Source organism: Calypte anna, chromosome 23, assembly GCF_003957555.1.
Source record: "Calypte anna isolate BGI_N300 chromosome 23, bCalAnn1_v1.p, whole genome shotgun sequence".
Taxonomy (NCBI): domain Eukaryota; kingdom Metazoa; phylum Chordata; class Aves; order Apodiformes; family Trochilidae; genus Calypte; species Calypte anna.
Window position 1 is genome coordinate 1,284,597 of NC_044268.1, and position 19,643 is coordinate 1,304,239.

At 57.4% G+C, this 19,643-nt stretch overlaps 2 protein-coding genes across 2 annotated transcripts in view; both read left to right on the forward strand.

Moving 5' to 3' along the window:
• The window catches only part of SLC9A1 (solute carrier family 9 member A1), a 29,481-nt gene extending 21,956 nt beyond the window's left edge, over positions 1–7,525 (forward strand). The window contains exons 3-12 of the mRNA XM_030464388.1: positions 729–979; positions 1,461–1,678; positions 2,022–2,224; positions 2,674–2,763; positions 3,147–3,217; positions 3,662–3,835; positions 3,966–4,080; positions 4,555–4,656; positions 4,946–5,018; positions 5,806–7,525. Of these exons, the coding sequence (XP_030320248.1) occupies positions 729–979; positions 1,461–1,678; positions 2,022–2,224; positions 2,674–2,763; positions 3,147–3,217; positions 3,662–3,835; positions 3,966–4,080; positions 4,555–4,656; positions 4,946–5,018; positions 5,806–6,128 (1,620 nt within the window). The 3' untranslated portion in view covers positions 6,129–7,525. The remainder of the gene's footprint in view (positions 1–728; positions 980–1,460; positions 1,679–2,021; positions 2,225–2,673; positions 2,764–3,146; positions 3,218–3,661; positions 3,836–3,965; positions 4,081–4,554; positions 4,657–4,945; positions 5,019–5,805) is intronic.
• Positions 7,526–13,632: 6,107 nt separating this feature from the next.
• TENT5B (terminal nucleotidyltransferase 5B) lies at positions 13,633–18,695 on the forward strand. The gene is made up of 2 exons (XM_030464237.1): positions 13,633–13,836; positions 17,609–18,695. Exons 1-2 carry the CDS (start codon positions 13,633–13,635, stop codon positions 18,626–18,628), a joined length of 1,224 nt encoding a protein of 407 aa, XP_030320097.1. The 3' UTR covers positions 18,629–18,695.
• Positions 18,696–19,643: the final 948 nt, after the last annotated feature.

The window sequence follows — 19,643 nt, forward strand, 5'->3', positions numbered from 1 at the left end:
GGCTCTTCTCCCACGTCCCAGCTGTCTGCTTGGGACCTCAGCCTGCTGCAGAGCCTGATGAGGAACATGCTGTCCCACCACGAAGCTTTTCCCAGGCACTTCTCCCCCACCTTTCACCAGAGGGGTTCCCTGCAGGCTCGTGTTTCTCTGCTTCCATCCCTGGAGAACACTTTTGCCTCCTGCTGTCACATCTGTCCCTGCAAGTGTCCCCTGGAAGACACCCTGGAGCCCATTGCCCACCCTGAGTTGGCTTTAAAAGCTCTGCAGTAAATGTGTCAGGAGGTGGGAGAAGGCAGCACAGCCCGAGGTGGGCTCCTCCTGCAAGGTTGTCCAAAGCTGCATGGAGGGTTTGGGCTGTCCTCTGGCCAGATGTTGCTTTTTCCTCTCTGTGTGGCATCCCCCCAGCCTGGATCTGCTCATTGGGAAGCAGGAACAGTCCCTGGCTGGTTCAGACCTTGACCAGAGGCCCTCCCGGGACCGTGGTCAGGGATGGGTGGGAGAGCAGAGCTGTCCCTGACACCTCTGTGATGGCACCACGTCCCTGTGAGCCCCAGAGGACAGGGAGCAGGTCCCTGTGGGTCTGGGTACCTTTGCTGGCACCTGGGCCTTGGTTCCCTTTGCTGCTTCTCCCCTGGGACCATCCCCAAGCAGGTCTCCTCCAGGCTGAGGCTGTCTCTTGCCAGGGGGGCAGCTTGAACCCCAACTTCTCTCCACTCTCCCTCTCCCAGGTCCTCTATCACCTCTTCGAGGAGTTTGCCACCTTCGAGCAGGTGACCATTATCGACATCCTGCTGGGCTTCTTCAGCTTCTTCGTGGTGTCCCTGGGTGGTGTCTTCGTGGGAGTCATCTATGGGGTGATCACTGCCTTCACCTCCCGTTTCACCTCCCACATCCGTGTCATCGAGCCCCTCTTCGTCTTCCTCTACAGCTACATGGCCTACCTCTCTGCTGAGCTCTTCCACCTCTCTGGCATCATGGCGTGAGTTGGGTGGGGTGGCTGGGATGAGTTGATGTCCCCCCCTGACCTCCCCCAAGACTATTTGGAGGATTTACTCGGGTGGGAACCACATCGCTGGGGTTGGCCCAGCATGGCCAGGACATGCCCAGTGAAAGTCAGAGGTGTGTTTGGGCTGGGAGAGGCAGGGAGGAAGATGGAGGAAGGGATTCTTTGGAGTTGGCCCACAGATCCCAGGGCTCTGGCAGCCCCTTGTCCTGGTCACAGCAGCAGGCAGGACCTGCTGAGCCTCAAGACAACCTGGTCTTGTGCTTGGCCAGTGCTCACTCCTGCTCAGCCAGGAGGAAGGAAAAACCTCATGTTGCCTTCTCTGGAGGCCTTGAATGTCTGACAAGCCCAGACCTGCTCTGAGGTTTGGTATAAGAGCACAAACCTGCTGCAGGGCCAGGGGTTGGGGTTCTTCCTGTGTCCCCCCAGGCTGAGTCCCCCATGACCTTGCCCGTAGGCTCATCGCCTCCGGCGTGGTCATGCGACCCTATGTGGAAGCCAACATCTCCCACAAGTCCCACACCACCATCAAGTATTTCCTTAAGATGTGGAGCAGTGTGAGCGAGACCCTCATCTTCATCTTCTTGGGTGTCTCCACCGTTGCTGGCCACCACTACTGGAACTGGACCTTTGTCATCAGCACACTGCTCTTCTGCCTCATCGCAAGGGTTTTAGGTGAGGTGTCAGTGTGGTGGCAAAGTCCTTGGGGACAGTCCTGGGCAACTCTCAGGGCCACCAGGTCCAAGTTTGCCTTGCTGGGGAGCTTGGAGTTGGCTGGGTGCTCTGCCGTGGGCATCAGCCTTGCTGGTGGTTGGTTTTGTGGGGAGATGAGGCCAAGTTTGTGCTAAACGTGGGCTTGAAGCTGGTGAGGGGCGTTGGGACGAGTGAGCAGGACAGAGCTCACCTGCACCCATGGCCCTGAGGGGCTGACACTTGAGCTGGGCTTTTGGGGAGGTCTTTAGGGCTGGAGGGCATCCTTCACTGTCCATTCACACGAGGACCTGCCCCACTCCCCCAGGTGTCCTGGTCCTCACCTGGTTCATCAACAAGTTCCGAATTGTGAAGCTGACACCCAAGGACCAGTTCATCATCGCCTACGGGGGCCTGCGGGGAGCCATCGCCTTCTCCCTCTGCTACCTCCTGGACTATAAGCATTTTGGCATGAGGGACATGTTCCTCACAGCCATCATCACTGTCATCTTCTTCACAGTCTTCGTGCAGGTTGGTGGGATGTAGGTGGTCACGGGAAAAGGGGTTTGCAGTGAGATGCACAGAGTCCTGGAGTTGTTTTGTTGGAAAAGGTGACCAAGTCCAGGTGTTACCCCAGCTCTGCAAAGACCCCTGATAACCCATGGCCCTCAGCACCACATCTCCAGGGCTCTGAAACCCCTCCGGAGATGGGGACTCCCCCCCCTGCCCTGGGCAGCCTGGGCACAGCCTGACAACCCTTTCCTGGGAGAAATCCTTCCCAAGTTCCAACCTAAATATGTATGTGGAGAGTGAGGAGCACATCCCCAACCTCCATCCCTGCCCCTGTCACCCTCCCCCTTCTCCAGAAGCTCTGCCAGGCGATCCCAGCTCCGTCCCTGGAGTTCAGCTGTGCCAAACCCATCCTGTTCCCATCTCTGTGCCTTGGGGGGTGGTCTGACCCTCTCCTCCCTGTTCCCTAGGGCATGACCATCCGTCCCTTGGTGGACCTGCTGGCCGTGAAGAAGAAACAAGAGACAAAACGTTCCATCAACGAAGAGATCCACACGCAGGTAACCCCCTGCACCCCGCCGGCCCTTCCCACGCTGCTGTAGTCCTCTGCTCTCTCTGCTTCTGCCACCTCCACTGCTGTAACCGGGCGGGTTCACAGAGCAGGACCCCTAAACCCGTGCCCAAGGTAAGGGGGGGGACACGGAGCGAGGGTTCTCCCCTGTCTGTGTCGTCCAGTCCGACCCAGACCTCCCTGGTACCTGATAGAGCAGCAGAACCCCGGTTGTGTAGGACCTTGCTGCCCTCCTGAGGCCTCTCCTGGACCCACAGCCCTGGTGTTGCACCCCTTGAGTGCCCTCACCCCTGTGTCAGCCTGGGGTTTGGGGTGGGCAGAGGGTGGGCAGGAGCCCCGTGAGCTGCCTGCAGCATGGACCTTCTCTTCCAGTTCTTGGATCACCTTCTGACAGGGATTGAGGACATCTGTGGTCACTATGGGCATCACCACTGGAAGGACAAGTGAGTGGGGAGGTGTGGTGACTTGAGGGACTATGGGGAAGAGTTTGAATCCCCCCCACCTGGCAGGTTCTCCAGCTCTATGCCGGGGTTTTCCCCAGGCTGGAGCAGCTCCACACATTCCTCACAATGAGTTACACCCCTGAGCTGGGTGTAATTCCTTTCCTCCACCTTTCCTCCACACCACCGTGCCCACAGCAGTGTGGGAGCTGCTGGTGGCCAGTCCCTGCAGAAGCTCAGGGCCACCCGTGGTGGATGAGAGCATCTGGTGGGTGTTCTGGAGGCTGCCTGGCTCAGGAGAGACTTTGGGGATGGTCTGACCTGACCTATCCTGGTGGAAACTGAACCATCTTCTGCTGGGCCAGGGCCAGGGAGCGGGGAGTGGGTGGTGAGGCAGGAGGAGATCCGATCTCTCTCTTCTCCTCCTTTCCCCCTGTCCTTGGAAAGGTTGAATCGCTTCAACAAGAAGTATGTGAAGAAGTGCCTGATCGCAGGGGAACGCTCCAAGGAGCCCCAGCTCATTGCCTTCTACCACAAGATGGAGATGAAGCAGGCCATCGAGCTGGTGGAGAGCGGAGGCATCGGCAAAATCCCCTCTGCCGTCTCCACTGTCTCCATCCAGTGAGTCCCCAGGGCCCCCTCTGCCTCCAGCAGGCTCCTGGCATAGGCTGAGCACTCCCTGCTCGTAGCCACGGGGCAAGCAGACGTTCGGTCCTGCCCTGGCTATCATCGTGCCACTGTGTCCACACAGGAACATCAACCCCAAGACCCTCCCTGTGGAACGCATCCTTCCAGCCCTCTCCAAGGACAAGGAGGAGGAGATCCGCAAAATCCTTCGCAACAACCTGCAGAAAACCAGGCAGAGGGTGAGGTGTCCCCTGCCACCCCACGTGCCCCCTTTGCTTCCCTGGGGGTGTTCAGGGCCCCTTCAAACCAGAAACCCTCAGGGCCAACTGAGCCCTTCATTCCTGCCTGCTCTTTGTGTTCCTGCTCTGGCTGATCCTCGTGGTCCTGGTCTGGTTTCCCATCACCACCAGGAGGCTTTGGCTACTGGGCTGGTGCTGGGGTAGCCCTTGAGAGGGTTCTGGCCCAGTCGGTGGCTGAGCCCAGCATGCAAACCCTTGCTGGGTCAAACTGGGTCAAGATCAAACATGCCCTAGCACACAAGGGATGTGCCATCAGCTTACCTGGACATGCTCTGCCCACTGGTGGCTGTTCCATCCATCCATCCATCCATCCACCTTGGAGGGAATTGGTACTCTGACCTTCTTTGGCCTTCCTGGGTGGGTTTGGTTTTTTTGGTTTCTGACCCATCTTCTTTTCTTGGGACCTTTTCCCAGTTACGTTCCTACAACCGGCACACGCTTGTGGCTGACCCCTACGAGGAGGCCTGGAACCAGATGCTCCTGAGGAGGCAGAAGGCCCGGCAGCTGGAACAGAAGGTGTGGAGGGGGCACTGGGGCTGGGAAGGATGAGGGGGACCTGGGAAGGACATGGGTGTCCTGCACATGGAAGGAGCTGAGGTTCCCTGGGGGGGTCCCTGCCCTCCCATCACCCCAGCACCTGGGCGGCTGGCGAGCAAGTCCTCACATGAGCATGCACTCACATGTCCCCAGTGTCCCACTGCCCCTTTTCCTGCTCATCCTTGTCACCTGGGGTCAACCCTCTGCCTCCCCTTCCCCATTTTCCCCCATCACTCTCCTGGGAACAATCCCTCTGCTCCCATTCCAGATGAACAACTACCTGACAGTGCCAGCTCACAGGCTCGATTCACCCACCATGTCTCGGGCTCGCATTGGCTCAGGTAGGTGGCACCAAGGCTGAGTTGTTCTGCACCCCCTGGGCTCCTCTGCTCCTCTCCAGCCACAACTGTCCCCATCCCCCTCCCCGCTGTGTGACACAGCCAAGGGTTTGCTCCAGGAGAGGACCAGGAGCACTCAGCCCCAAGATCTGCCCCTGGATTCCAACCTTCTTCATCCATCTTTGGTTCCTCCTGACCCGTGTGTCCTCCTTGGCTGCTCTGGGGACAGTGTGACAGGGTGTGACAGGGTGTGACGCTGGTGCTGACTCTTGCTGAGCTGGTGGTTCATCAGCAGAGGGCAGCTGCGGCCTTTGCCAGAGGCACGGAACTGGGAAGCAGGGCTGGGAGGGCTGGAGCGGCTCCAGGTGGGGTGTGGAAAGCAGAAAAAAGGAATCAAGCAGCAGGCTCGGAAATCAGAGGGGGAATGAAAGCCAGGCCTCAAACATCTGGGCTTCCTTAGAGGGGGGTCCCTAAAGTCCTCCCTTTCCCTTCTCCGGGTTATCCCGACCCAGTTTGTCCGTGGTCCTGTGAGTCAGAGTCATAAAATCATCAAATCCCAGACTGGTTTGGTGTGAAGGGGACCTTAAACCTCACCAAGTGCCACCCCTGCCACGAGCAGGGACACCTCCCACAGCCCAGGGTGCTCCAAGCCCCATCCAACCTTGGACACTGCCAGGGATGGGGCAGCCACAGCTTCTGGGGGCACCCTGGGGCTCAGCACCCTCACACCAAAGAATTTCTACCTGATACCTGAATCGGGCCCTGTCTGACCCCTCTCTACCTCCCCCAGACCCCTTGGCCTATGAACCCAAAGCAGACTCGGAGAACCTGCCCATCATCACCATCGACCCCGCCTCCCCCCAGTCCCCGGAGTCCGTGGACCTGATGAACGAGGAGCCCAAAGGCTGCGGTGGGCTCCCGCCCTCTCCCGAGGAGGACGAGGAGGGGCTTGTGATGCGGGTGAAGGAACCTTCCTCCCCTGGGACCGACGATGTCTTCACCCCGGGGACCGGGGACAGTCCCAGCAACCAGAGGATGCTGCGGTGTCTGAGCGACCCGGGGCCGCGGCCGGAGCCGGAGGAGGGGGAACCCTTCATCCCCAAGGGGCAATAGCAGCTGAGCTCCCAACCCCCCCGCCGCCCTCCCCACCTTTTCTTTGTCTCTTTCCTCATTTCTTCTCCTTTTTCTTTTTGCTCTCCTTCTTTTATTTGGGTCCCTTCCCTCACTACACACTGGGTTTGGGAAGGGGAGAGTGTCCTGGATGGACTGGGGTGGCCAGGACAGCTCTGCCCAACTTACCCTGGGAGGAGCAGGGACGGAGCCGAGGGGTGCACCAGGCTCCTCCTCCCCTGTGGCTTGGGGGTGATGGACACTTCCCTACCTAGCCCTGGGACGTGCAGCTGCCTCCCAGCCCCCGCGGGGGTCTCCCGGGGACTGCCCACCCACTCAGGACCTGCGGACAGGGGAGGGCTCTGCCCGGGGGCGTCCGTGGAGGCTGCGTTTTGCTCGTCCTCCCGCCTTGCTCTGGAGCAAAGAGATGGGAAGATGGGAGCCAAGTTCTGCACCCACCACCTCACCCAGCACCCACCTGGGGACCTCGGGTTTGTGCCACCGCTCCCAGCCTCGGCCGGGTCCCATCCCCCCCCCCCCCCTTCGGGGACCTCTGCTCTGGCTCTGCATTTCACGCCAGGTCTTGTTAAACAAATATCCTATAGCCATGGCAGGGGGGAGCCGGGTCCCCCCCTCGCTTTGAGTGGCCCTGCAAGCCCGGGCCTCTCTGTCCCTCCTGGAACCGCTGTCACCTGTCCCCGCGGGGGACCCTCGGCCCCTTGCCCGGTGCCAGCGCGGCAGCGGCACCGGCTGCTCCTTAACCAAAGACGGTACCCGGGCTCCACGGGGACGGGGCGTGCGGGGGGGGGAAAGGTGTTCGCTATTTCTTGGGGAGCTGAGATTATTTTTCTCTCTCTGCAACCAAGAGGAGCTGGGGAAGAGCCGGGGGTTGGTTGACCCAGCGTGGGGACACCTTGGAGCCAGGGGGTTGACAAGGGGGCAGCTGGGGGTGGGGGGGGTCTTGAGTTTGGATCCATCTTCCTCAAGGTTTGGCTTTGAGGGGGGGAGTGTTGGGTGCTGAGGTGACTCGCAGGACCCCCAGGCTGAAGGTGTCATCAGCCTAAAGCGTGTCACCTTGTCCCCCGTGTGCCACCCGGCTCCCACCAGGAGCCACCCTGTGCCACGGGTGCCGCTTCCCCACGCCGTGGGGGTGTTAGGTCACCCCCTCCCCGGGGAGCCCGGGCTGCTTCCCCCTCCCCGTGCCGTGCCTTGCCACGCATCCCCTCTGCCCCACTGCCTTGGGGGGCACCCGTCCTGCACCCCCACCCACTCCACGTCCCAGTTGGGACCCCCGGGGGTCCGGCGTCCGCGTGGTTTTGTCACACCGTGGGGAGAGCCCACCCACCACGTCGCTGCCTGCGCCTGCCTGCCTGCCCTGCTCTGAATCCAGGAGGGAAAAACAAAACAACAAACAAACAAAAGCAATGAAAATTCTCTTGTATAAAAATGAAGAGAAAAAAAAACCACAACCAAACAAAAAAGCTTAAAAAAAAAAAACAAAAACACATGTAAAGAGAATCTTGGTTTTTATCATGAATATTCTAATAAATTAATGTTACTTTTTAGTGGGGGTTTCTCCGGCTGTTTGGGTCCCTACCCCTGCTGAGGGGTCCCGGCTGTCCCAGATGGAATAGGTGGCTGTCAGACGTGTCCCCGCCGCTGTCGGGATGGCGGGTTTGTTCCTCGTTTGTCCCCTCCGGGAGCCCCGGCCGGGGGTGGATTTTTATCCCAAACTTTGGTGAAGAGGAAGATCCCGCGGGGCTCCCGCATCCCCCGGGGCTGCGCAGTGTGCGGGGAGAGGCGGGACTGATGTCCCTTTGGAGGGGACAGAGGGAAAGCCAGATCCATCCTTAGGACACCCAATCTCCCCCAGAGGTGCGGGGTGGGGTTGTCCCGGGCAGCTCTGCCCACCCCCAGCCCGTTGTCCCCAGGGAGGAAGGGACAGGGGTTCCTCTGTTCCATGTCTGGGCTGCGGGGTGGGGGGAGTTGGGGAGGGATGATTGCCCCATCCCCAAGGGAAGAGGCTCAAGGATTATCCAGCCCTGTGATTTTTTCTGTTCCTGAGTTTCCCAGGGAGCTAAACCTTGTGAGAGGACCCGTGTCCCCCCAGAAGCCCTGCAGCTGGAGAGAAGGAAGAGGCTCAAGGCAGCACCCAGGTGAGGGGCTGCACCCCAAAAGCCCCAGTGCCAGCACCTCCCCACCTTCTAAAGACCCCCCTCAAGAACCTCCCTCAGACACCATGGGTGCCCCAGGGTGGCCAGAGCTTCTTATTTTTGGGCAACAGCCATGGGAGGGTGTTTCATGGGTGCAAATTGAAGCTGTGATTCAGGGGGGCCCTGAGTCACCCCCTCGCCATCCCGTGTGCTCAGCGTCACTCCCTGGCTTCAAATACCTGAAGCTCAGGGTCCCTCCTGGCCCTGGGCTGGGACTTGGCCCAACTGATGCACCCCCAGGTGCCCCCACCCCCTATGCCAAAGGGTCTCTGAGCAGGATGAGGCAGCTGGGGATGTGGGGTGAGTGATACCAGGGGGTGGGTGATGCTATGGGGTGAGTGGTGCCATGGGGCCTGTGGTGGTGCTGGTTTGGTGGGTGCCATCCTTGCACCCCACACAGGATTTGGGGTGTCTCATCCTGGACCAGCAGCAGATGGGGGACCCCGAGGCAGGAGGGTTTGGCAGGAGTGGGTTTGTTCCTTCCTCCCTGGAGGACAGCAATTTTTGCCCTCCCACCCCAAAGGGTGGGACCCCAAAGTGTGAGACCATTCAGAGGTGCTGCCACAGCCCAGAACTGGGTGCCAGATGCTCATCCTGGGCATGGAGGGGAAAAGAGGAGCATCCCAACATCTCCCCTGCCCCACACACCAGTGAGCCTCACGTGTGGCTGCTCTCCTACTGTGGGTCATCCCTTTAACGTGCCAACTGACCAAACCAGGAATTTCCAGGATATTCCTGGTTCTGTCTGAAGGGCTGAGTAACTTTTTTTAATGAGAGGGGACTAATGACCCCCCCAGGGATGGGCTGTCACCGCTGAGCAACTTCCCAAACACATACAGCACCAAGGCTGGGGGCTGGTGGGCCCTGGAGCCCTTTTCCCCCTCCTATTCCCTGTTCACAGACCCCAACCCCCCCCAGCTCCTTCCCCAAAACCTGGCGGAGGGGTGGCAGCCATGACAAGGACAGAGGGACCCTGAGCAGGACAACCTTGTCCCCTCACACGCATGTTCCAAGGTGTTTGTCCCCCTCTTTTCCATAACTCCCACCTGTGGGGATTGAAGAGCTGCAGGCAACTGCCCCAACCCCCAGATGGGCTCCCGGTGCCTCAGTTTCCCTCTGTGTGATCTGGAAAGAAGCCAGAATTTGAAGCATGGGGCAGGCACAAGATGCACTGGAGCACAAGGGGACATCCCCCGCTGGTGACAGCTTAGAGGGGGCAGCTCAGTCCCTGCCCTGCTCTGGGGATCCCTCAGTCCCATGTCCCCCTCTTTCCTGTGCCCTGGTGGCTCCGTGTCCCCCTCCCTGGTCCCTGGCAGTGCTGTGTCCATCCCCCCCCCTTGCTCCCCAGGCAGCAGCTGGAGGAGGTGACGAGTGCCATTCCCCAGCCCTGTGTCACCTGCAGTAATGACACCCTGCACTCCCTTTCATCTTGGGGCCTTCAAGGTGGCCCTGGCCAGGACGTGGGTGTCCCTGTGTCATCACTTATCATTCCTTCCAGGAGGCAGCTGGGGACATGGTGGAGTCTGGGGGTCCCAGCTGGTGTCAGGAGGACCCTGGGCAGAAAGCAGCCCTGTGACACCCCTGGAGATGAGCAGGGAGCAGGAGTACTCACCATGCAGCCACACTGCCCGGGACACCAAATTCGGCCACTCAGGGCCATGGAGGCAGCTGGTGACACAGCCCTGGGGACATGGGTGTCCCCTCAGGCAGGCTCTGAGGGCAATGACACCTCAGGGATGGTCTGTGAGGGGCTGGACCTGCACAGAGGTGTCCAGAGCCTGCGTGGGGACAGCTGCCACAGGCGTGGGGACAGCCCGGGAGCAGCCTGGGACAGGGCTGGCGTGTGCAGGGTGGCGATACCGTAGGTGGCTGTCGTGAGAACAGGGCAGGAGGAAAATGCCCCCACCCTGATGGGAAGAAGCGTGGCTGCTCCCTGGGGCGACACTGGGTGACGTTGTTGGTGGCTCCGGGAGAAGGGTTTGGTCCCTCCTGCTTGCTCAGGGAGTTGGCCCACACCCTGCTGAAGGGCGGGGGGGGGGACACAGAGCCGGTCCCACGCGGGTCAGGGAGTCTCCAGCGTCTTTTTTCACGCTCAGGTTGGGCTCTCACACACCTCCCCCTTCCCCCCTAACCCTGCACTCAGCTCCTCCAGCCCTTGCCCCACGACCCCCCCCCTCATGCCCGTGGGCAGCCCACGAGGGATGTAGCAGGACCTCAACGCTCCGGGAGAGCTCTAGGGGGGTCGGGGCTCTGCCCCTTCCCCCAGCCCCTCCCTCTCTCAGTCTCCCCTGGCAGTGGGGTGCCCCATTCCTCCACACACACTCCAGGGCACATCCCAGCTCCTTCCAGGGGGACTTCCTGGCAAAACCCGGGATGCTACTGAGCCCGGATCCATGGGATGAGCCCCGTACCCTTCCCCAGCCCCTCGCCTCCACCCTCCCCCAAAAGGGGCTTTGCCATCCCCTGAGGCAGAACCTTCCCCCCGTTTCACCCCGAGATGGGGATTATTCCTTCAGTACTGGCAAAACAAAGGAATAAAGCCCGGGCTGGCCCTTGCTGAGCTGGAAGAAAATGGTCTCGGTGCCATTCCCGGCCCTGGGTTCAAGCCGGAGGCTTTTAGGGACAATCTTTTGGTGATGGATGTTAACGAGCGGCTCAGCCAGTCGGGCCGGAGCGAGTCAGCTCTTTTTAATGAGCCGATGTTTTCTTCTGAGCCGCCAGCACGCCGGTCCCTCTCAGCCCGGGCTCGGTCCCTCTCAGCCCGGGCTCTTTCTCCAGGTTCAGCACCCAGGAACCGGCTCATCCCTGAAGGATCTGCAGCGCCTCATCCATCCCATGGCCGCATCCTGTCCCACTGCCCAGCTAGTGGGGTCCCCAAACCATCCTATCCGGGGGTGCCTGCACCCAGCCAGCCCGTCCTCCTGCACCCAAATCCCCCAGGACGGGCTGGTGGAGTGGATCCTGTTTCCTAAAGCCTTTTGGCCCTCTCAGCTTCTTGAGAAACTCCTCCTGATCCATCTCCTTTGCTGATAGGATCAAAGGAGTTTTGCAACGGGTGGCAACTGCCTGGTTTTTTTGGATCAAGTTCCTTGGAAAAATGCTTTCTGGCAGAGCTGCCCTCCTCCTGCTCCCTGATTCAGAGCCTCATGGGATGGAACCAGAAGCAGGAGATGCCTGATGGAGCCACTCCAGAGACCAAAACCCCACAACACAAGGAGTGTCCCCACACGGGGACCCCAGTGAGGGGACTCCAGCCCCTCATGGGGACCCCTTGAGCTGTTGAGACATCACAGGAACACCCCAGTAACTCCTCTTGCCTCTAAGCCCAGCTCCTAAACACCCCAATCCCCCCCCTGAAATCCCCTCACTTACTCTTACCACATCCATCTCTCAGAGGCAGAACCCTGGGATAGGGGGGAGCTGGAGATGGGATATGGGAAGGGAAAACCACAACTTCCTCCCATCCAGTCTCGACTTCAGGGATGGACTTTGCAGCTCTGCAACAGCCTCCCCGAGGTGAAACCCCCCCCTGCTTGGGTGTTTTTCCAATAAACCCCTGCGAGGGGCTCAAAATAAATCTGTGCTGGGGCATTTCCCAACAGGGATTGGGGTTTTTAAGGCTGGATCCCAGCTCCAAGCAGGAAAGGGGGGGAAAAGAGGAGAGGTGGCTGCAGCTGCAGAGCCTGGAGTCATGTCCATGGGATCCTGGGGCTGGGAGGAGCCTCCTGGAAACGATTGCAGAGTTAAATGCACGGAGAAATGAGGTGTTTAAAGTGATGGAAATTGTTGGGATGAAACAAAATGAGGAGCTGGTGGCTGGGAACACGGCTGGCCTGGGGAGGAGGTGGTGGCTTGGCCAGCAGCAGGGCCACATGGGGGTTTTAGGAGCTGGGGTTGAGTTCCCAGGGCTGGGAGCACCCATCATCCATCTCCAGAGGTCACCTTATCCTGGGGTGTCACCCCGGGTTTCCTGGCGGCAGCCAGTGGGGTGGGGGTTGGATGCTGCTGGGAAGGGGGAGAGGGCCCTGGAGTGGGATTGATTGGGCTGGGGGGGAACTGTGGGGCACCAGGCTGTGGGGCATCCATGGGGCATCCGTGCACAGGGCACCAATGGAGCATGAGTGGGGTTCCAAAGGGGAATCCAAGAGCAGTGAAGGGGCAGCAGGGCACGGGGCTCAGCAGGGGAGCAGATCACTGAGTATCAGGGGGGTCTCAAACATGGGGGCACCAGGGGGGACCTGGGCATGAGTGGGGCATCAATGGGGCATGAGTGGGGGGTGAATGAGGCATCAACGTGGTGTTAGTGGAGCATCCACAGGGTATCAATAGGATATCAATGGGATATCAATGAGGTATCGATGGGGTATCAATAGGATATCAGTGAGGTGACAATGAGGTCTCAATGAGGTATCAATCAGGTATCAATGGGTTATCAATGGGTTATTAATGGGTTATCAATGAGGTATCGATGGGGTATCAATAGGATATCAGTGAGGTGACAATGAGGTCTCAATGAGGTATCAATCAGGTATCAATGGGTTATCAATGGGTTATTAATGGGTTATCAATGAGGTATCAATGAGCTATCAATGAGGTATCAATGGGCTACCAATGGGTTATCAATGGGTTATCAATGAGGTATCAATGAGGTATCAATGGTTTACCAATGGGTTACCAATGGGTTACCAATGGGTTATCAATGGGTTACCCACCGGTTGTCCCTTTAACCCGCTCCCCTCCCTGACCAATCAGCGCCGGGATTCCCGCAGCTCACGCGGGCAGGGCGGGGCTTTCCCCTCCAGCCCCGCCCCCTCCTCCCTTCCCCCCGCCCCTTTCCCCTCTCACTGCTCTGATTGGCTTCCGGGCTTCCCCCCCCACGGCTCCTACGAGAGGGGCGGCGGGGCCGGGCGGGGATTGGCGGCGGGATTGGCCAATGGGAGCGCGGGGGGCGCTATATAAAGCTGCGGCGGGCGCGGGGCCCGCAGCGCTGAGCGGAGTCGGCGGCGGGCGGGGAGCGGAGCGGAGCGGAGCGGAGCGGCCGCATCCTCACAGCTTCACCCGGGCACCGACCGCACCTCCCCGCCTCCGCCCCGCAGCAGCGCCCCTCCCGAGCCGCTTTTTTTTTTTTTTTTTTCTTTTTTTTTTTCTTTTTTTTTCTTTTTTTTTTTTTTTTGTGGGGGAGGGGGTTTTAAATTTTCCTCTCCGCCCCGAGACTTCCGGCTGGTTTCCGGGCAGTTTCCGGGTGATTCGGGACTTTTCTTCCGGCAAGTGTTTTTTTGGGCTGGGAGAGGGCGATGCTGGCGGCGGCGGCGGCGGAGGAGGCAGCGGCGGGGGGTGGGGGTCCCTCTGCGGGTTCCTCGGAGCAGAGCGGAGGTCGGTTCAGTGTCCTGAGCTGGGAGCAGGTGCAGCGCTTGGACCAGATCCTGGGCGAAGCCGTCCCCATCCACGGCCGTGGGAACTTCCCCACGCTCTCCGTGAGGCCCCGAACCATCGTCCAGGTGAGTCCCGGGAAGGGGGGAGTCGAGGAGGAGCGGGGGAGACCGAGGGATGGGGGTTTTAGGGTGGCCCCCGGGGGTGGTTTGGGGCATCGGCCGCGCTCCACAGCCTCGGTGGACTCTGCCCCGGACCTGCGGGGCTCAGGGAGAAAATAAAAAGTGCTGAGGCAGCGGTAACCGGGCCCTGGGCCAGCCCCCCCCAGCCCCTCCCCATCCTCCTCCCCGGGCACACTCGGCTTCCCTCGGGGCTGAGGTCCCGGCCGGCTGTGGGACCCCCAGGGGAGTGGGAAGGGTGGGTAAAGGGTGGTCGGGGGGGGTGCGAACCCCATTATTCCGGGGTGCTGGGTGCTCGGCTGGCCCTGCTATCCCATCCCTGGGGGCTTGGTGGGGCTGGGGAGAGCCTGCCCGGGTGGGGGGTGCCTGTCCCGCACCCCCGTGCTCTGCCAGACCCATAGCATATAAATCTATAATGTGTAATTAGGGTGTATAACGCTGGAAGGAGCCTCCTGGAAAAGCTTCTCCAGAGAAATCATGAGATTTAAGCATGATTTAAAAGTCATGTCTGACACCTGCAGCATGTGCCTTGGATCCCACCCTGTGTTCTTTCTGCTTTGGAGTTTATTCAGTCTCCCCCCCCCAAAGCTGGGAAATGGGGATGGGCAAAGCAAAAGGGCTTTTTTTTGGTTTGTTTTTTTTTTTTCCTGGGGTTTAAGTCTGCTGCTACCAAATGGCTTCGTGCTGGTGGACATGTTGGAAGAGGCAGCAAGGAATTTAAATGCCAGATCAAATGTCAGTGTCCTTTGGTTCTGGTCACACTGGCTGCATCCTCCAGAGCTGCCTCAAACTTGGGCTCGTTAAAGAATTCCTGTTAGTTTAACCATAAAATTAATAATTGTGTTTAATATTAAACTGAACAATGTAGCTCGAATAAGCTGCTGCATATTCATGTTTGGGAGGCAACTTCATTCCTCAGTAATGACTCATCAAATGTAAAATCAGGCATGTTAGCTTCTAATTAAACAGGCGATTCAGGAACCTAAAACCAACCTCCTGCCTTTCACAATAAATTAATCATCCCTGGGATTTTTGGAAGCCTCAGCTTCTTGAAAAATATTTTGCTTTTTAAGCTTAGAAATGGGAAAAAAAAAAAAAAACAAACAGAAAGGTGACATTTGGAGAAACACTGAGCTGTAAGAATCTCAGATTCCTCGAGCTCCTGCTGCAGCTGCTGGGGGCAGATATCTGCAATCTCTGCTGCTGTCAGGACACTGCCCTTGGGTTGTACAAGGCCAGGAAGCATCAAATGTTCCAGCAGTTATTGTTGTTTTAATTCTTCAAAAGTGATTTGGTGTTGGAACTGCTGGAAAAAGGATGTTGCCACCAGCAACTTCAAACACGGAATGACTTGAAGGCTGTAATTCTGCCCTGACCCTGTATTTAGGGGCTGAGTAATGAAACAAGTAACCTGAAAGGCAGTTGGATATTTACTGAGCTCTCCTGGTTGTTGTGGGAGGTGGGAAGGGATGGCTCAGGCAGGGTTTGTTCCCTCCTGCCTGGCTGTCAGAGCCAATTATCTGAACCACAGGGAACGTGAGGTGCTGTTTTGGGAAGCAGGTCAGCAGCTGCCTAACCCTGGAAATATCCAACCCTCAGGGGGAAAAAATGCATTCCTGGACCCACTGGCTGCAGGTTGAGAGATGTGCTGCAGGTTGGGACTGGTTGGCTGAAGGCCTTGGGGAAGTGGGAAGGTGTTCAGCAGGCTGAAAGTTTTATTTGGGTGCTTTGGGACAAGACTGATGTGAGCAGTTAGGGGAAAAAAAGGAAGCTTTTCCTCTTGTTTTTGGTTTGGTTTTGTTTTTTTAAATGTATCTCACATGGGTGAACCTGGGGAGCTGTGGTCAACCTGAAGCTTGTGGGTCTGAAGTGCTGCAGGGTCCTGAGCCCTGCCCAGAACAGGGTTAAACAAATTTTGTGGGTAGGGAATTAACCTGGAGTGAGATCTTCTTCAGGCACTGCTCCTTGCTCTGGAGCTGACACTTTTGTGACCTATATCTTGTCTTGCTCTAAGCCTAAGAGCAAAAAACTCTTAACTCCTGGAGTCACGTTGGAACTGTGCCTCGGGTGAGTGACTCTGGTGACTTGTCAGCTGGCAACAACCACGCCAGGAACTCCCTGGAGATTTGCCTGATCCTTTTTCTATATTGGGGAGTAACCCCTTAGCAGTAATTTTTTTTTTTTTTTTTTTGGGAGGGGGGACAGGACACACACTATTTGCCTCTGAGAACAACAACTGCCTTCCTGGCTGGGTTGGTTGTGCTGGTGGGAAGGACTTGGGGCTTGTGATGGGAAGGACTTGGGGTTTGTGATGGTGAGCAGCTCACTGGTGAGGTGTCACCTGCCCCGTGACTGTCACCATTGGGTTGGCAAGGAGCCCAGGCATGCTCCTAGCCCCAGCAGTGGTAGCTCCTGTCAGGGAAACACCAGCAGAGAGAAGCTGCGTGGTGAGATTGAACAAGTTGGAAAAGTATTTGCGGGTTTGGACCCGAGGGATCTTCTGGTTGCAAGGCCAGCAGGAGTTGGGAGTTGGCTGGTGTGGCCTCTGAGCTTGGTCACCAAGAGGTGTGTGATGTGCTGAGGGTGTCACCCTGCAGTCCTTCACCTGGATGGGTTGGATCTACCTAAACAAAGCTTGTGTGGAGCAGTTTTACAGCTGCTGAGTCTCCCTGGAACTGCTCCAGTGTCCCCCAGGCTGCTCAGGGCTGTGTCAGCCCAGTAAGGGGTTCAGAGAAGGGCTCTGAAATGAGGGGAACCTCACAGGGCTGAGTGGCTTCTGGTGATACAACTTGTCCCTTTGGACCCCGAGCTTTGGCTCTTGTGGGGGAGCAGGCTGGCACTCATGGATCTTCCCTGGAGAGCAGCAGGAAAGTGGGGAAGAGCTTCTGGTAGAAGATGAGAACTTCATCTTGGAAGCTGGTGGCCAGGGAGTTTTATTTTTATGGTCTTGGGGGGTTATTTCAGCCTCCTTGCCTGTTAAGTAATCGGGCAAGTGATTCAGCTCCTTTCTAAATGAACAAAGCTTTGGAGGGATGGGTGGGTGTGCCAGGACAGCCTTCAAATCGTTGGAGTGAACACCCCAGAGATGAAAGCTGCCTCTTGTGCTTGATAGCACGCCAAGCGCAGCGCCAAGCTCTGACACACTGGAAATTGTTAGGATACACTTACTAGTTAGGACATGAGCTTGCAGACGCCTGGCTGGGGCTCTGGAGAGAGGTTCTGGCATCTTGATTTGCCTTTTAATGAATCTTGACAGGCGTAGGGGAGGGCTGAGAGGAGGGAGCCACCCTGATGAAATCAGCAGGGACTGCTGCTGCCTGCTCTTTGGAGCCCTTTTGGGATCTGCTGCTCTGGGCTTGAGTCCTGGAGAGGCTGCTGGGGGGGAGAAGGGAGTAGAGACCACCCCAGGGAACAGCTTGGAAAAACCTTTTGGGGTTTTGTTTTTGAGGTAGGAGAAGGAAGGAGAGGGCAAACAGCTGTCCTGGGAGCAGAACCAGCTGCTCCTGGGCAGCAAGAGCTCTGATGCAAGGGAATAAACACAGGAGAGTCCCCTCAGCTGCTGGATGCTCTCCAGAGTGACCTATTTCTGACGGATTAGCTTTTTATTTCCCTGTCTTGCACCCGAGTGACCCACATAAGCAGAGGGAGGGAGTCCTGCTGCTGTAACCAGGCCGTGCCAAGAACCTTTCCTTGCTTCTCACTCACTCTCTTTGTATCCCAGGTCGTCCGTAGTCGCCTGGAAAAGAAAGGAATCCTGGTCCATAACGTGAGGCTGAATGGCTCAGCAGCCAGTCATGTTCTGCACCAGGACAGTGGCTTGGGGTACAAAGACCTGGATCTCATCTTTGGGGTTGATCTGAAGACCGAAGACGTTTTCCAGCTGGTTAAAGACGTGGTGATGGATTGCCTGCTTGACTTCCTCCCAGAAGGAGTCAACAAAGACAAGATCACCCCCATGACTCTGAAGGAAGCCTACGTGCAGAAGCTGGTGAAGGTCTGCAACGAAACGGATCGCTGGAGCCTCATCTCCCTCTCCAACAACAGCGGGAAGAACGTGGAGCTCAAGTTCGTGGACTCTCTCCGACGGCAGTTCGAGTTCAGCGTGGACTCCTTCCAGATCATCCTGGATTCGCTTCTGCTGTTTGGGGAGTGTTCAGAGAACCCCATGGCTGAGAACTTCCACCCCACGGTCACGGGGGAGAGCATGTACGGGGACTTTGAGGAGGCAATGGATCACCTCCGGAACAGAACCATCGCCACCAGGAACCCCGAGGAGATCCGAGGCGGGGGGCTGCTGAAATATTGCAACCTCTTGGTGAGGGGCTTCAAACCCAAATCAGAAGTGGACATGAAGGCCTTGCAGAGGTACATGTGCTCCCGTTTTTTCATAGACTTCTCAGACATCGGGGAGCAGCAGAGGAAGCTGGAGTGCTACCTCCAGAGCCACTTTGTCGGGATGGAGAGCAAAAGATATGACTATTTGATGACCCTCCACAGGGTGGTCAATGAGAGCACGGTCTGCCTCATGGGACATGAGAGGAGGCAGACCCTGAACCTCATTGCCATGCTGGCTGTGAGGGTCCTGGCTGAGCAGAACATCATCCCCACTGTCACAAACGTTACCTGCTACTACCAGCCAGCTCCTTACATCAGTGAAATCAACTTCAACTACTACGTCACCCACGTGCAGCCCTTCCTGCCTTGCAATCAGTCCTACCCCACGTGGCTGCCCTGTAACTGAGCCAGGAGAAGAAAACTTCAGGGGTCTGACCTCCCGAGGTATTTATTGCCTTGGGGAGAGGGGAGGTGGGTGGGAGAAGGCCGAAAAAGAAAAAAAGCAAAACAAAACAAAAAAAAAAACCCCAAAACCTTATATATGAAAAAAAAAAAAATCAAAACCCAGAAAAAAACCCACAAAACAAACCAACCAACCTTCCTAGGAACAGCACCAAAAGGAAATTTCCTGGACTCTCTTGAGTGTCTCGTGCCCAGGGTTGTTGGGACGAGGCTGGGCTGCTGTACACTGTGATGGGACATGTGCTCTGGAAAGGAGATTTCGGACCTTTTTGGGGAGGACTCGATGGCTTCTTGACTTAAGAGGGGAGTGTGTGTGTGAGGGGAGACTGTAGGATTCCGCTGCACTGCCCTGGAACGGATTCAGCTTGGGGTTTGGGTTTGGTTTTTAGTGTGGGAGGTGTCATGGGGGGATGGGGGGTGCAGACTTGTGGTTTCTGAAGCTAGAAGCCAGAGTGGCTGATGAGAATTCCTTTGAAGGACCAAAGAATCCTGTTTAAGTGCCTATAACAATATAAACACAACTGTACTGTAAACCTTATATTATTTTTTCCCCAGAGCTTGTGTGGGGATGTTGGAAGAGGAAGGAAAAAAAAAAAAAAGGGGGTGGAGGGTGTTAAAAAACTGGTTTTTTGGGGGGGAGGAGGGAGCAGAGAGGGTCTTGAGATCATTTCTAGGAGCCTGGCTGGAGCCAGCCTGGGTTCTGTGTCACTTTGGTTTTGTTTTTTTTTTCTTGGTATGGCTTTGCTGCCCAGCTGGAGCAAAAAGCTCTGGAAGTGGAGTTGTATAAATGGGGAGGGGTTGAATGACAAGGTGTAAATGCTTAAAAATGGGGGAAGGGGGTTGGGGGGGGGGGGGGGGGTGGAGAAAAAGAGGGACCTGGGGGAGAGGGGGGAGTGCATGGTGGAAAATGCTGTGTGGAGCTTTGCAGAGAGCAGGACCCTGGGGCTGAGTTTACTGGA